The sequence below is a fragment of the Microtus oregoni genome, unplaced genomic scaffold, assembly GCF_018167655.1.
Source record: "Microtus oregoni isolate MIOR12 unplaced genomic scaffold, Mior012 000067F_000, whole genome shotgun sequence".
Classification (NCBI taxonomy): domain Eukaryota; kingdom Metazoa; phylum Chordata; class Mammalia; order Rodentia; family Cricetidae; genus Microtus; species Microtus oregoni.
Genome location: NW_024543953.1, coordinates 4,384,445 through 4,402,721, shown reverse-complemented (window position 1 = coordinate 4,402,721; position 18,277 = coordinate 4,384,445). Strand labels below are relative to the sequence as shown.

At 36.1% G+C, this 18,277-nt stretch overlaps 1 protein-coding gene across 2 annotated transcripts in view; it reads left to right on the top strand.

Annotated features, from left to right (window-relative positions):
- Window positions 1–18,277, top strand: part of Gabra3 (gamma-aminobutyric acid type A receptor subunit alpha3) — a 219,839-nt gene that overhangs the window by 183,170 nt on the left and 18,392 nt on the right. For both annotated transcript variants that reach the window (XM_041640993.1, XM_041640991.1), the window contains exons 8-9: window positions 9,485–9,637; window positions 16,035–16,246. In XM_041640993.1, the coding sequence (XP_041496927.1) occupies window positions 9,485–9,637; window positions 16,035–16,246 (365 nt within the window). The remainder of the gene's footprint in view (window positions 1–9,484; window positions 9,638–16,034; window positions 16,247–18,277) is intronic.

The window sequence follows — 18,277 nt, the reverse complement described above, 5'->3', positions numbered from 1 at the left end:
CCAACATTGTATGCGTAACTTATTTAATCTTTAAAACAGTTTTTTGAACACTATTACAGTGATGAAATTAAAGGAATTTAATAATTTATCCCATGTTGGAATTCAGTGTCAGAATCAAATTGTGAACGCAAGCAATAAGCTCTTAAGTCCCTCTGAAGCCCGGTACCCTGATGCCTTCTAAGAAGTGTGACAGAAGTAAAGGAAATGTGATAGAAATCAAAGAGGGCATAGTGGTAAGATCACTGAGCTTAGGTCAGAAAAGATCCACTAGTGCTGAGGCAGTAAGTTATTAGCCCTTCTAGAGGTTTAAGAGAGTAGTCAGCAAATTAGTTTCTTCACTAGATTACCTACCTCAAGGAAAATGTGTTTTAACAAAACCTGTGACATCTTCGCAATAACTTATTTTTGGATAAACAAATACTTTTTGAGAGACGTGTTCTGAAGTATGCAGGTTGTCCATTTGTATACTACCTGATTGTAGAGGTACAATAAAAATGAAAATTTACTGAAATAAAAAAGTACGTCAAAAGGAAAACAGAGTAATTGGAAAAATGGAATAGATGCTAGATCCCATATGTCACGTAACATATGTGCGATTATAGTGTGGAGGTGTTCAGCATTACTTTTTAAACATTAGTCTCTGTTGAGTCCACAATTACTGATGACGTTGGATACCCAGCCATTCTTTCATTATTTGGACATTATTCGGCTATGACTTCATGATGTTATAGCATGTCACCTTGTGTGTCCTTCACTTCAGGACCAGGGGAGAATATAGCATATTAGAAATGCCTTTGCGCGGGGCTGTGGATTTCCTATCTCCAGGAGTATATTCTGTACAAATTAATTGTGCTCCCTGTCTTAGACCTCTTCTGAAAAACCTACTTGGCATCAAATTTGTCAAACAATCTTACTAGTTATCCAAGCAGTCCAAGATCTCATTTCACGGTTTAAACCACTGGTTCAGTTTTATCACATGGAAAATATATGTTCATAATAGGAATATTAAAAATGCATGGGACAGCCAATAGAGGAAATTTGGATATAACCAACTCAGTGTGTTCATGGCCTCTGTATCTGCAGATTCAACTAAGAATGAAAATGTTTTAATTGTGTACTAAACATATGTAGAAGATTTTTGTCATTATCTATACAATATAGTACAGGAATTGGTATAAAATTATTTGTATTACATGTGGTATTTTAATTTTAAAGAATAGTATAGCTGAACATAGGTGGGTTTTTTTTGTTTTGTTTTTGTTTTTTTTTTTTCAAGACAGGGTTTCTCTGTAGCTTTGAAGCCTGTCCTGGAGCTAGTTCTTGTAGTCCAGGCTGGCCTTAAACTCACAGAGATCCACCTGCCTCTGCCTCCCAAGTGCTGGGATTAAAGGCCTATGCCACCACGACCCAGTTTGAACATAGGTTTTATACACATATTATGCAATTTTATGCAAGAGACTAGAATATTTGGGGATTTTGTATTAATAGGGGTTCCTGAAAACAGTTCACCCAAATCACAGAATTACAGTTTAACTCTTTAATTGCACTACCTGGAAAAAATTTAGCAAGAGACTGGAGACATGCCTCAGAAGTAAAGAGTTCCAGCTATTCTTACAAAGTACCTGGGTTCAATTGCCAATACATATTTGGTAGCTTACCATGCCAGTTTCATGTAATCTGCCACCATCTTCTGACCTACACAGGCATCCCAAGCATGTGTCCACACACACATACCTGAGAGATGTGTGGTGGGTATGGGGAGAGGGAGATAGATAAGCAGATAGACACAAACAGAATAAAAATGAAAAATAGAAAAATCTAAAATAGAAAATTTTCCTTAAAAGATTTAATATGTTAATTACATATGATATATGTTGATATATAGGAGAATTCCCTTAGCATTTTTCAGTAATTCCAAAGTTTAGTTAAATGGCAATTTGGAACACTGAAATGTATCAGTATTAAAGGGCACCTACCATTTATTCTGTTTTATAGTTTTATCTACTTTTAATATTAGAGATTTTATAAAGTTTTCTTTCATTAAATGTACAGGAGCCAAGCAAAATGCACATATGATTCAGTAACAATATATTAAAAGTGGTAATAAAGGCATTAATTCTTATTTTGTTTACTTTGAATAAAAATAAAATAATAATATTCTCTCTTTCAAGGCCGGAGAATTCTTGACAGTTATTTGTGGTTTTCTGTGGAAAATGTAGCCTTTCATTGCTGAAACACAGCAAAAGAATAGTTTCATTTGTAAAGGCATTGTGCAGTGCTGCTAGCCTACTTAACCAATTATCTACCATTGTGCCCTGGGTTTAATTCTGTAAACAATATTTCCAGACAGCATTTTGCTACAGTATAATTATCTGTCTATGATCCAGACAGAACATTTTTGAAAACTGCTACTCTGAAAGTTTAACCAGTTCCCTTTCCCACTGTCCCTGTATGAGCACGCTAGTTTTCCTTTTGCCTTAGCAATACAAGTATTATGAATTCAATTATCCCCTCTACCCTGAGAGCTATGTCAAAGTGTTAACCTTGTCACCTTATAATATGACATTATTTGGGATTACTGTCATATAAATGTTATCACTGAAGATAAAGTCATATTGCACTAATGCAATATAATTGGTGTTCTTATGAAGAGGGAAACTTTGGACAGAGTGGAGTGAACATGAGAGACTATTTGAATACATAGGCTGTGATCAGGTGAATGTTTCCATAAGCAAAGAACTATCAAAGGTTGTCTGCAAACAAGTTGAGATTAGTAAGAGACAAGGAAAGAGTCCCTTACAGTTTTTTTCTTTATTTTTACATTCCAACCACAGTTCTCCTTTCCAACCCTCCTCCTTATCATCCTCTCCCCAACCCATTTCTCCCACCAGCCCATCCCCCATTCCCTGCTCCCAGTGGTCAAGGACTCCCTCCCATGGGGAGTCAACAAAGTGTCACATTAAGTTGGGACAGGACCAAGCCCCTCCCCCCTGCATTAAGGCTGAGCATGGCATCTCACCATAGGAAATGGGCTCCAACAAGCTAGCTCATACACCAAGGATAGATCCTGGTCCTACTGCCAGGGGCCTCTCAAATAGTTTATGCTTCACCATTGTCTTCCACATTCAGAGGGCCTAGTTTGGTCCCATGGAGACTCCACAGCTGTCAGTCTAGAATTCATGGGTTTCCACAAGCTTGGTTCAGCTGTCTCTGTAGATTTCTCCCGCATCTCTTCATCTCCCTTGATCATATATTTCCACATACCCCCTGTCTTCAATTGGATTCCCAGAGCCCAGCCTGGTGCTTGATTGTGAATCTCTGCATCTCCTTCCATCAGTTACTGGATGAAGGCTCTAGGTTCTCTGGAGCTGTGGATTTTAGTCTGGTTATCCTTTGCTTCATATCTAATATCCACTTATGAGTGAGTAATACAGTGTTTGTCTTTCTGAGTCTGGGTTTCCTCACTCAGGATGGTTTTTTTTTCTGGTTCCATCTATCTTAAAGTAACTCTATCAAAAAAAGTGAAAGATCTGTATGAAAAAAAAAAAACTTTAAGTCTCTGAAGAAAGAAATTGAAGAAGATATCAAAAAATGGAAAGATCTGTAGTAAGGAGGCCACGTGTTGGTTCCCAGCTGCTTAACCCCAAAATAACCACACATAAACTGTATTATTTAAATTGCTGCTTGGTCCATTAGCTCTAGCTTCTTATTGGCTAACTCTTACATTTTAATTTAATCCATCTCCATTAATCTGTGCATCACCAGGAGGCCGTAGCCCACCAGCAAAGTTTCAGCACGTCTGTCTCCTGCGGCGGCTCCATGGCTTCTCTCTGATTCTGCCTTCTTTCTGCCAGCATTCAGTTCTATTTTCCCCACCTACCTAAGTTCTGCCCTGCTATAGGTCCAAAGCAGTTCCTTTATTTATCAATGGTAATCACAGAATACAAAGGGAAATCCCACATCAAAGATCTTCCATGCTCTTGGGAAGGTAGGATCTACACAATAAAAATGGCAATCTTACCAAAAACAACCTACAGATTCAATGTAATCCCCATCAAAATCCCAACACAATTCTTAAAAGACCTTAAAAGAACAATATTCAACTTCATATGATAAAATAAAAAAAAAGAATAGTTAAAACAATCCTGTTAAAACAATAAAGGAAATTCTATAGGCATCACCATACCTGACTTCAAGCTATAGTAATTAAAACAGCTTGGTATTGACACGCGGATCAATGGAATCAAATCAAAGACCCTGATAATAAACCACACATCTAGGAAGACCTAACTTTTGACAAAGAAGCCAAAATGGTACAATGGAAGAAGGAAAGCATCTTCAACAAATGGTGCTGGCATAACTGGATGTGAACCTGTAGAAGAATGCAAATAGCTCCATACCTATCTCCATGCACAAAACTCAAGTCCACAAGGATTAAAGACCTCAATATAAATCTGACCACACTGAACCTGAGAGAAGAGAAAGTGGAAACTGGCCTTTAATGTATGGGCACAGGAGACCACTTCCAAAATATAACACCAGTAGCACAGACACTGAGAGCAACAATCAATAAATTGACTTCTTGAAACTGAGAAGCTTCTGTAAAGCAAAGGACATGGTCAATAAGACAAAACAGCAGCTTACAGAATGGGAAAAGATCTTCACTAACCCTACTTCTGAAAGAGGGCTGATCTCCAAAATATATAAAGAACTCAAGAAACTAGACATCAAAATATAAAATAACCCTTATAGATTTTAAGCAGAGCCTGGCCCTACTGGAACATTCATTTCAAACTTCTGAGGTGATAAAATTGTCTTGCTTTAACAAATCCAGTATCTGAACCTTTGTTGAGGCAGTGTCAGCAAATTAATGTATCTGGAAACTCTTGTTTAATTTTTCTTATCAATGAAGAAATTAACACATGCGTAGTGATGAAATTAACAATGATTGATTGTTGAGATTATAATATGTGCCAGACACAGCACTAAGGACACATATTAACTCCTTTTAACATTGAACAACACTGTGAAGTAAGCAATATTGGTCAGGTGTCTGGATAAAGAAATCATGTATCAGAAAAAAAAATCATTGCCTTAAGCTCTTATGGTTCAGTTCCTTTCAGGCTTATATTGTGCTTTTACTGCTATATATTTTAACTTTTAGAGATATAACATGGATTCCTTTGTTTCAAGTATATGAATGCACGGTGCACTTCACTCACACAATACCATCCCATCCCCCAAGAAGATTCAGTATATCTTGTTGGATGTGTATAATAGTCACCTATGTTTCATGTGCTATCATTTCTTTTGTCTTTGTTTCATTGTCTTTCTTTCTAGAAGATTAACAACTACATTTAGTTATTTTGTTGGTTCAAATTCACACCAAAGATCCTAATCCTAGAGTCTGTTAGGTTATGAACAGGGTGGTTATGAAGGTTTCTTATATGGTATTTAAGTAAAGATACAATCCTGGATTATACATGTAGGACCAACATAATTACAAAAGATTTTTCATAAAGAACAGGTGGGGAAGGCTTAGTGGCGAAAGGTGTTCTGGCTTGCTCTCTTTGGGCAGAGAAAGTCACAGCTCACTGTGACTGTGCTATGCTCCTCTATTTACTGATTCTTGACCTGTTGTCTTTCTTAGGGGCTCATACTTGTTTTGCATCATTTATTAACTGCATTTCTTGTGTCCTAAATACACATTTATATAAACTTAGGTTCATATTGAATTTTTTTCTCTTTTGTATGTTCTCTCTATTCTGTTTCTGAGTCAAATTATTTAATAAGAATGGATGTACATTTTGTATATTTTCCAACTAGTTTTAGCTTTCATACTCTCTCTCTCTCTCTCTCTCTCTCTCTCTCTCTCTCTCTCTCTCTCTCTCTCTGTGTGTGTGTGTGTGTGTGTGTGTGTGTGTGTGTGTGTGTGTGTGTGTGTGTGTAATTAATAATTCTAGGGAAATAGACAAGCAAGAGTTAACCATGGTTACTGGTAGCAAGGATAAGTAAGATGGGTGAGTGGGAAAGATATTGATGTGTAACATGAGAGTCAGGCTCATTGGGATTTCTGTCCTGCCAGGTCCCCCAGCCGTTTAGCCCCAGAGAAAATCACACAGAGAGTCTGCATTACTTATAAACTGATTGGCCCACTAGCTCAAGCTTCTTATTAGATCTTATCGCTTATATTAACCCATTATTCTGATCTATGTTAGCAATGTGGCTCAGTACCTTTTTCATCGGGGCAGGTCACATCCTGCTTCTTCGGTGGTCTGGGCAGGAGTGGAGGAATAGGCTTCCTCCTTCCTAGAATTCTCTTGTTCTCATTGCCCTGCCTCTACTTCCTGTCTGGTTGACCTACCTATACTTCCTGCCTGGCCAATCAATATTTATTTAAAACATGATTGACAGGATACAGACAATTCTCCCATACCATTGATGCATTTTCTTTCATACCTTTTGATTTAAAACCTATATAAATATTATATCCTCACATAAATGTGCCAGGATTTCCCTTCTAAATGTTGAATATGCCCCTCCATGGAGGTTACATTATGTGACTAGGGACCTGCGCAGAGAAGAGACCTGCAATCCACAGGTGTTCTGTTTGGTATGGTTGAATTTCTCTCCAAACATTGTTAGTCTCCACTCCACTGTGATGTAATTTCAGAGGCTTTCTTCTCTTGGCTCTAGACTCAAATGTCTGTAAAATAAATGAATGAAATTCTTCAAGCTTGGTGACTAGGTATTGACATCAGTTTCTATTTCAATACTGACTCAATTTCCTCCCACTTTGAAAATTATTATATTAATTACTTAGGAGGATAGTTAGGATTCATCATTTTTCCCAATCTCTTTTAGATGTTTAACCTTTTGCTGCATCAGTTTATTATAATTGCAATTGCTTATGATGTCTTTATGTTTAGACAGATTCCAAAACAGGAGACTGAAGGAAAGAGACATAAAAGAAACATAGAGACATGGAAGTTAAAAGGCTACAGAAGGCAAGATAAAGCATAAGGAATGGATGTAGAGAGATGAAAAAAAATCATCATGAATTTAAGGCAGGAAAAACTATTTTTTGTTTATTGAGTTAATTTGTCAAGATTTTTAAAAAAAATCCTCTGTGTATTTCATATCTCTCAATAGCTAAGTTGTTTAAAATAAAGCTTCAAATATTTCACACGTAACTCAGATGGAGTTTAACAGGCTGGAGAGCAAAAGCAGAGAAAAATATCCCAAACCACTTATATAGTCATCTTCATAAAAACAGAGAGGTATCAATAAAGACAAAAAGGAAGGGAACATTAGTTCACCTCAACATTAATTTATAAGCTGTTGTTTCTGGCTTGAATAATAGGTAATAATTAATTTGTAAATATCAGTATATTAACTATTTCACATACAACAGAGATGGTACTTAATAAGCTTAACCAGCTGGAGCTCACCAGTGAAAACAGGATAAGAGAAGATGGAAAAATCTTCCAATCTTATGAAAGGCTGAGTTCTCACTTTGACAAATTACGGAGAGATGATAGAAAATGTTGGCAATGTGTTTGAAAAGAACTTGTCAGTGAACTAGTACAATAGATTAATTTGCAAAATATCTGTGAATTGCTAAAGTGGCCTTCCATTTTCCCCTTTCCTTTTTTCAGTGAATACAGATAATCTGCAAAAAAAATTTAAAAGGCAGAAAGAAATGATGACTTTTCAACCAGTACAAGGTTTTAGTTCTCAGTAATAAGATGGCCTTTGCTATTTGGACAACAGAAAACAAGGTCAATAGTGAAAAAAAGGGAGAAAAGCTTGAAGAAAATATATTGGGTTATTTAAAACAAATGGTTGATTTGATAAACATTTCACAAGCACATTTGTCTTCCTTTTTAGATTCATAGAGTACAGCTGTGAATATTAAATAGTATATAGTATATACTATACATTAGGTATTTCACATCAATCAGGAGTATGGTTGATAAGTATTGGGAAAATTGTCAAAATAATCAAAGTCCAACTCTTGATAAAATTAAGTCCTTAACTCCTTATCAATAGGAAAGAGTAAAGGAAAGGCAATGAAAGAGGAGAATAAAGGTATTGGAAGGAGAAGGGAAGAAAGGGAAAAGGAAATTAGATATATGGAAACAAAGACAGAGACAGAGAATATGATGCCAAGCATTTAAATATTTTAATTTGGATTCAGACACGCGAGAGCTACTAGTTTTTGAGATGGGATAATCTGTTGGTAGGATCAGTTTGGAACAGAATAGAGGATAGAGAAAGTAAAAATGTCCAAATAGTTGTGCCAAATACAGATCTAACTACAGTTGGGAACCCCAATGCCCTATAACAAGTTATTACCACATTGGTGGCTTAAAACAGACTAAATTCCTTGTCTCTCAGATTTGGAGTTTGGTAATCTGAAATCAAAACATTGTCAAGATTACTTCTATCTAGAGATGGTAAGGAAGAATCTGTCCTTTGCCTGTTTTTTAACTTCTGCTGATGGCCAGCCATTTTTAGTTGTTTAGTGGTGCTTGGATTGAGTATACATCATGCTATTCTCTAACTCAGCTATTCATGGAAAATGGAAGATTCACCTGTGTCAAATGCTGTTGAAAATATAGAAGCCTGAGAATTACTGATTGATGTTAACAGAGTAATAATTGCTATTAACTTTTGTTTACCACCTATCACAGCTCTGTTGAAGGGAATGAGATAATAAAGGTCAGTTCACATTCTGCTATGTGAACTTTAAAACAATTTATATATTCATATTTGTGTGTATATGTATGTATGTGTGTGCTTATCTGTTTGTGTATTACATACATGCAGGGTTCATAAGGCCAGAGGAGAGTGTTTGCACTTCTGGAGCTGGAGTTTCAGGATGTCTTATGTTGCCTAATGGTGGATGCTTAAATCTGAACCCAGGTGCTCTGCAGGAACCTATACATGCTAATAATCAAACAATACCTGAGAATACAAAAAAATGGCATCAAAAAGAACAAACTATGGATACAACCTATATGGGCTTAATTTTTGAGCACCACTAGTTACTAACTATGTACCTGTGCATGGTGTTCGATCCCTTGTTTGAATTTCTTGACTTGTAAAATGAGGACTACAGAAGTCCGCACTTCATAAGGCAATTGTGAAGATTAATATTTGAATAAAGTTTTATATGAGAATGTAGTAAGTGCTTTCTTTATAAAAAGCATCATTATTTCTCATTACTTAAATAAAACATGATTTGAATAAACTTGTCAGACTTTCACTGAGGAAATTGTTATGGCATATTGTTAGTGTATCCTTCACACCAAAATACTATTGCATAATTTTGATTATTAAGGAGCTCAAGAGTTTGTAGGGCATTAGGATGTCTTAACTTGAATATAAGATTGAGGATCTCTGGGAACAGAACTGAGGCCCAAGTTACTTTAACAATGTTTTTATGACTCCACGCTGCCTAATTTTCTTCTCTGTCCAGGAGAATATGTCGTCATGACAACTCACTTTCATCTGAAGAGAAAAATTGGCTACTTTGTCATCCAGACCTACTTGCCATGTATCATGACTGTCATTTTGTCACAAGTGTCTTTCTGGCTTAATAGAGAATCTGTCCCTGCCCGCACAGTCTTTGGTAAGTGTTGCCTTATGAATAATGGGGGGTAGAAGCACATTCCTAGTCAGAGTAGGGGTAAGAAAAGTGGAGGAATGAACTCCTGCTACAGATACAGGATGTTGTCCAAGCCCAATAGCAGAAAAGGCATTGTCAGATGCACCATTCATATCCCTACTCCTTTGTTCAGAATTTGGCTGCTTGAAATCCTAGCAGGAAGAAATTGACTCTTTTGTGAAAACTATGTGAATTTAGTGCAGAGAGTAGAAAAAAATTAAGGGTAGAAAATCAACCTGAAGACAGAGAATTAGATTGGGTTTTAAAGGTAATTTTTTTTTTCATTTTAAAATTTATTTTATGTTTATGGGTGTTTTGCCTATGTGTATGTATGTATGTGCACTGTGTGCATGCCTGGTACCTATGAGGTCAGAAGAGGGTACCAGATCCACTTAGTACTAGAGCTATAGATGGCTGTGAGCTACCATGTGGGTGATGGGAGCTGAATCCAAGTCCTCTGTAAGAGGAACAAATGTTTTCAAATGCTGAGTTATTTTTCCAACCCCTAGGAACAACTTTCTGTTTACATTTATGACTTATTGCATCTGTTCCAGCCTTTTGAGAGCATGAATTTACTGATGTAGAGGGAGGGGGGCTGCTCGTTTTTCCTGGCCACCCAGCCATGAAATAATCACACAGAAACTGTATTATTTAAATCACTACTTGGCCCATTAGCTCTAGCTTCTTATTGGCTAACTCTTACATTTTAATTTTACCCATATCCATTACTCTGTGTATCGCCACATGACAGTGGCTTACCGGCAAAGTTTTGACATGTCTGACTCTGGTGGCAGTTCCATGCCATATCTCTCTGCCTTCCTTCTCCCAGCATTCAGTCCAGTTTTCTCTGCCTGCCTAAGTTCTGCCCTATCAACAGGCTAAGGCAGTTTCTTTATTCATTAACCAATAAAAGCAACACATAGACAGAAGGATCTCCCACACCACACTGATATTCAGTAAAGGCTACATATACACTTTCAATTGTTTCTTGAACAGTATATAGAATAAGAGAAATTTACTTCAATATGAGGCTACTTATATCTAGGAAGAAGTTTGCATACCATTGGCCTCTCTTTCCTTAGAGACTTAAAGCATACAAAACATTTTATGTCTGTTTTTTCCACAGCAGGTTTTTGGAGGAAAAAATTAAACCTTTCAGGCTATTGAACCACTGGGGAAACAGAGACTTTGAATCATACAGTAAGATATACTAGATACCCATACAGAAGGCATTTCTGCCAATATCGTGAAGTTGTATAGTCTTACATCAATAGTAAATGATGTTTCAGAGAGAAATAGCTGATTGGGTCAGCTGTAACAGGAGAAAGCAGTGGAGAGAGAGAAACAATAAGAAAGGTACAACATTAGTGAAAGTGAAGAGGGAAGTATTACATGGCAGAAAATAGTCACGTGGGCTAAAGGTTCACTGCAAAGTTTTGAAAAATATGGGTGGAAGTTATCTGTTAGTTCTGTGCTACACTTTGATGTTAACTGAAATAAAGGAAACATAAGCTTTATAGGTGTGATTAGAAGTGGCCATTATTAGAGGGAAAACATGATAAAATATATGTATAAAAATTATTTTCAATAACAAGTGGCTATTTAGCTGAGTTACTAGTTTTGGTAAAGAAGTAGCTGAATTTTAAAATATAAAAGAGGGTGCTGAGTTTCAACACTGTTAAGGATTATAACTAAATCTGTAGTATACTAAGTAATATCAACCAAAAGTTCATCTCCAAGTGTCTGAGATGTGGAAATATGACAATATATGGTGAAAATGAATCTCCAGATGTGGTGCACTTAAAGACTTCCAGCTGGAGATATTATTCTGCCCTGGTCAGATATTTAACTACAGAAGAAAAGCGTTGTGATAAAGGAGGCAGGCCAGATTGGAAGATGTTCTGTTGTTGCCTTATAGGAAGAAGAAAGGGCTCACTAGCAAAAAAAAATGCAATTGGTGTAACTTGAAAAACTGCAAAAGGCAGTAGATTATTATTGTTATACCAGAACCTTCAGAGGAAGTGGAGCTCTGGTCAAGATTGACCTTAACTCATTAAAACTAGTTTCAGGCTTATTGTGTAATCTGTAATTATAGGTTTGTGGTGTTTTAAGCCACTAGATATGTGATAACTTGTTACATCAACCAGAAGAAATTAAGACAAAATATCATTCCCACAAGTCCAATACCATTGAATGGTTGTGACCTCAATATAAGAGAACATTAAGAAATTACACATAGAATAGAGAGATAATGTGAAAGCATTTTGATTTTGGCCTGAGCTATGTGTAAAATGCAGGCTTCCATGAGAATTTATTCTTTTTATAGTTTAAAATGGGCTCATACTAATTCAGAATTCTTATTTGCAGTAACTGCATCATGAGAAAACCTCCAACTTGAAAGGCTAATTTAAAAATTAAATACAAAGATCCAAGGATAGTCAATATCTTCTTGAATAAGAACAGAGTGGAAAGACAGGCCCCATAGGGTTTCAGAATGATTAAAACGCAATAGTCATTAAGGTAGCATTGTTTTGGTGTAAAGAAAAAAGTAAATGAAACACTACAATGAGCTTGGAAGTATTCTCTAGTATATGGAAACTTGATTTACCACAAAGATACCATTGGAGAGACAGAATTGAAAGTTATTCATAGACTTAAATACCAAAATTAAAAATATGATGCTCTTGGAATAAAACAGAAAAAACATACAATGTCCATGTATCTTGTGGAATATGTACTTTAACTTTGTAAGACTTGGTCAAACATTTTCCAAAACGGTTGTATCATTTTACATAAACCCCCTAATCTGGATATTCTTCTCTTACATATATAACCAATTGAAATGAATAATGTAATAAAATACATTAAATGAAAGCACTTCCACAAGAATGTTCATATATTTAATTCACAAAAATGCATTGATGACTAGCCACACAGTGATATAATTGTATACATTTCTCCAAAGAGCTCAGATATGAAAGATATGTTGTCTTATTGTAAATGAATTATGTCACAGAAATACAAACCTGTAAGATTATACATGTTGGAGTAATTGGAGACTTTCAAATGGCCCTGATGAATATTTATAAATAAAAGAAATCAATGAGGAAAAACGTAAGAGAAAGACTGGGGGAAGAAGCATATTGGTTATCGTGGAACTTGAAAATATAAATAAATAATAATTTATTTAAACATAGTTAAGTTACCCCTGAATGGTGTGAGCTCATGGACTCTGGAATAATAGTTAAGGAGCCTCATGGGAACAAGCTAGGCCCTCTGCATGTACGTGACAGTTGTGTAGCTTGCTCTGTGTGTAAGGTTCCTAGCAGTGAGACCAAGACTTGTGCTGACATTTAGCTGCCTTTTGATGAAACTGTGCTCAGTATGTAAAATAAATGAAAAAAAATATTATCTAAATAAAATAAGAAAGATAGATTAAAAAGAAAACACCTAAAAAGACAAAAATGAAATGCACAGAAAGAAATGACATGAGATTCACTGAGAAGGCATAATACAGTATAATGACAGAAGGGAAAAAAATACAGATAATAGCTAGCCTAAAACTGGCCTTATCTAAAGAAGGATATAAAGTTACAATTAGAAGGAAATCTATAAGCCCTAGCAAGATGAGTTGGAAGAATGCAAATTTGTGATTATTATTATTAGACTTTCCCATGTCCACCAATGCCCAGTAGTGGTGCATGCCTTTAATCCCAGCACTCAGGAGGCAGAGGTAGGTGGATCTCTGAGTTTGAAACTAACCTGATCTACAGAGAGAATTCCAGGATAGCCAGGGCTACACTGAGAAATCCTGACTTGAAAAACCAAAAAAGAAAGAAAGAGAAAAAGAAGAGAAAAATACTGATGGCTGTTCACTAAATGAAAGGAAAAAATCTTAGTAGTAATGTTGAAATTATTAATAAAAATAATAAATAAATGAGTCATAGTAAGTGCATTAAATTATAAATAATGGCAATAACTTATAAGGAAAATACTGTGGTCTAATGTAATCTATGTAAGTTGATATGGAAAAAGAAAAATTATTCTATATATTTTCATTATTATTGAAAAATATCAATTAGCATAAAATTTTCATAAATCAAAGGTACATAGTGACTAGGAATTGTTTATATCTCTTAGAACTGGTAAATGTACAACTATTTTTAATAAACTTGGCAATGTCCTATAAACTTAAACATATTCATACCATATAACCTTGCCGTTTCATCTTTAGGTATTTATGAAGAGAAATGTAAGGATACTTACATAAATACCTAACACAATTTGTTTAGACATTTTATTATGTGTTGAATATTGGAAACATTCAGATGCTCATTTATAAATTAATAGATGAACAAATTAGGTTACACTAAAACTATGGACTCATCCTGAAATCAAGAAAATTACTCTCAAGATATATGAAACACGAATAAACCCAAACTATTACACCAAATGAATGTATCCAGACACAAATGAGCACATACTGGATAATAATGCCATGAAACTGGGTGTGGGGCTGAGAGCAAGAAGGGAGTGTAAGATTCATAAACGAATCTTGAGAAGTCATGTTGGTTCCCCTCATCATGCAGTTTAGTAGAACAGACACATCTTAACAAGTAAGTGTACTAGAAGTACTGATAGGAAGCGAGGTCAACCAGTTCTACCTTAGTCCTTAAATAAGAGCTTTCTGAACCAGTCTTAAAATAGAATCACTGTAAGACTGGCTCTCATTTTAAAAGCCAAGACACTCTATGAAGTATATAGAATGCTTAATTGAGAGCCCCCACAACTCTGATCAGCTAAGAACTCTCCATAATGTAACGGGTCTAATTAAGTCTCAAGGGTTAAAGTTAAAAAACTCTCCATTGAGATAAGAATCAGAGCATTTGTGCTACAGTACATTTGCTATAGACATTCTTAGGCAGACCATGCCCTTGCTCATAGCCATGAATGAAATGGTTTATTTCTCACATAAGGCTCTACTTCCTTTTTCTCAATTTAATTTTTCTGAGAACTTCATATATAAGTACCAAGTGTACATCACTCATACACTCCTTTCTTGGTATATTAGGGTTGGTGAGGTTCGAGTCTATTATCAGTTGTTTTGTTTGTAAGTACTAACATTATAGCTTATCCTCGCATTGTTTAAGCCGTATTTTTGCAACTCAGCTCTGCTGCTAAGTTTCTGCAAAGGTCAACCTTTAGGGTCTTTATTGCAAATTCTTATCCAGTCTAGATTTTCATGTATACAGCATATGTGCAAGTAAGGAATTCAAAGGAGCCACACCAGAGAAGAGCTAATAGAGCCAGGGACTCCTTTTGTTGCCTTATTCTTTAGCATCCCACCCCATCAGCATTTCATTCTGTGCCCAACTTGATTCATGCACAGATTTCTCATCCTCCTCAGCTTTTCAACAAGCAGAATGAGATTGTGATCATTTCTCCTTCAAATCTGATTGAGTTTGGGAATTTTTAAGTCCCAGATCATCTGATACTCACAGATGGGAGAAATAAGGCACAGAGGGATTAAAGGAATTACCAAGGTACAAAATGAGTGTCAGCCAAAAAAGTTCTAGTTCTACCAAAGCTTACAAGATATAGCTCAGTTGCGACCTAGAACTGGAAGCAGCTACAGAAACATGTCCCATAGTAGTTTGTTTCCTTATCAGAAGAACATCACAATAACAAGAAGTAGGAACCAGACTGAACTCTGACCTATGCTCTGAATCATGGCCTCAGTTTCAGGCTCGTCAAACGAAAACTACCAGGGCTGAGAGAAAGGTGAGCAAAAGTAGGACATGAGGCAAACATTGATCTCCATCACTCTGGAGATGAAAAGACTTTTCTTGGGTCTCCACAGGCCTATCCTGGAGATGAGGGAGTACATTTTTTCTTCTTGTTGGCTCACAGAAAGAACACTGAGATTCATCAGTAGGCTGATCATTATAGGAAGCTAATTTGGCTCAAAAATATGTCTTTCTAATTTAGAACTCCTCTTACAATAAAACAGGCTACTTATTCTTCAGCATAAATGCTTACTCAGAGGCTAGGGGACAGCAATAGAGGTACCGCACTGAAGAATCTAATTCTTATGGCAGTTAGAATAAAGTGGTTCCTAGGTTGATCTATCTGGCCTTGACATTCTGTACAATTTACTTTAAAAACAGACTATTACTTGAAGCAAAGGGGAAGTATATTTTATTACAGAAAAAATACATCAGGCTACTCCACAGACAACACAAGCTAAGGGGTCTACTGAGTGTGGTGAAACACTTCCTTTCAGGTGGGAAGTTGGTTACCCCATCAAGTACACTGCCAGTGTTTTTCAGTTGCAACTGGCTCTTGACTTTTCTCTCCTCAGGTGTCACCACTGTTCTCACTATGACCACCTTGAGTATCAGTGCCAGAAACTCCTTACCTAAAGTGGCATATGCGACGGCCATGGACTGGTTCATAGCCGTCTGTTATGCCTTTGTGTTTTCTGCACTGATTGAATTTGCTACTGTCAACTACTTCACCAAGCGGAGCTGGGCTTGGGAAGGCAAGAAGGTACCAGAAACCCTGGAGATGAAGGTGAGTTGCAGTAAAGGAAGGGCTGGAAAGCACTTCCTGTGAGATCTGGATTGGGACCAGAAGTGAACAGCCTGTAGCTCGCAGGAACTGAGCAGGGCTATGTGCTACTCACTGGGGTCATCAATCCAATTTTCAACAGGAGTGCTTCTGGCAATCTGGAGTTCAAATAGGAACTATGAAAAGAAGGCTAATAGCATATAGGGTTTATGTCTTGTTGTGCTGAGTCACATATAAATGTGGTGTGCTAGGCTCTGGGGGCATTGATAGAGAGCTACCCAGAAGCTTGGAGTCTTATCTACATCTGAAGAATAGTCTCCAATACCACTTCTACCCCTCACTCTCTGATTTGCATTCCAGTCAAAATGAAATGAAATGCTCATCCAAGTCTTTGTGTAATTTTTATTCTCTACCTGAAGTGTTTTTTTTTTCCTCTTTGGTAAAGACCTACTCATTCTTCCAAACCCAACTAAAACATTACTTTCTCTGTAGAACCTATTAGGAACCTTGAAGACAGATTTGGCTTTCTTGTATGTGAGTATTCTTGATATTAAAATAGTTTAGTTGTATTAAAAGTAATTATTTGCCTCCTTGCTAGGGCCTTGTCTTCATCTTGGCAAAGCAGCTGAATAAGAATGAAAGCTGAAGAAATGTTGGCTAGATAGGTAGATATATAGACAAGATAAACTCACTGGATTAATAGGAATTGCCCATGATTCAGATCAAATATATCATCACTCAATATTTTGAAGAGTTTAGGTATCTAGACCTAAATTAAATTATATAGTATTCTTAAAAGAATTGGAAATATAATCTAAGAATCACCATTCAAAGAATCATACAAAAGAGAAATGGTGTTGAAACCTTTTCAAGCTGGGGTAAAAAGAAGTATTTCATAGAACAGAATGTTGAGTTCGCAATCTTAGAAGTAGACTATAATTACTTACTGAAACAGAACTTATTAACTTTGTTGTAAATGAAAAAAACTATATTTCCTCCATCTACTCTACCATAGGATTTTTGCTTATTTTATTGTTATAGTGTCTCTAGTTTTTTTATCTTTATCCTTGCCATACATTGACTCTTCTATATATTGATTTGTCATTTATTAACTAAGAATGTTAACTTCATCTACAAACATAAGAAAATTGGTGTACTTATCCTACTTCACACACTCTTTTCTATTCCTTGTTCAACTTTGTACTAGTGATATTGAAGCCTTGTCAAATTTTATAATATTACTATCACCTTATGCAACCATAGTTCCTGTTGGTATTTAGTCATAGTTTTTACATTTAAATGTGATATTTTCTTAAATATAAATATACATATTTTCCTTTAATTTCTTAGTTATCTCAAAGCTATTGTATAAAAATATTTAAAAGTCTCTTTGGAACCATATTTTCTAATTTATTGCATGGGCAAAATACCCATCAAATGTCTTTGTATTATACTTGTGGTGTTGTTAAGTTTGTAGTTCATATCTTCTTTCTCTAAGACTTTATAGGATTCAATTGCTATTCTCGGTGCTGGCACTGAATACTATCCAGCAATAGAGCCAACTTGCAAATTTCTCATATCATAGAATACTTGATCTTATGGTATAGGCTTCCATATAACTATATGCTTCATTTGTGAAATCTATTTGCTTTACACTACATGGTCTCATAACAAATTTCATTAGTGCTCTGAGAGTTTCATTCAATATGTTTTGAACATTTTCAGTCCCTGTTAGTTCTCAAATCCACCTTCCCTTACTCATCCACCCAATATTTTTGTATCCTGTTTTTTTTAAATATTTTTTTATTGAGAAAAGAAAAAAAAAGTTTCCCCCTCCTCCCAGCCTCCCATTTCCCTCCCCCACCTCCCCCTTCTCCCCCTCCCCCCACTCCTCTCCCCCTCCCTCTCCAGCCCAAAGAGCAGTCAGGGTTCCCTGCCCTGTGGAAAGTCCAAGGTCTTCCCCACTCCGTCCATGTCTAGGAAGGTGAACATCCAAACTGGCTAGGCTCCCACAAAGCCAGAACATGAAGTAGG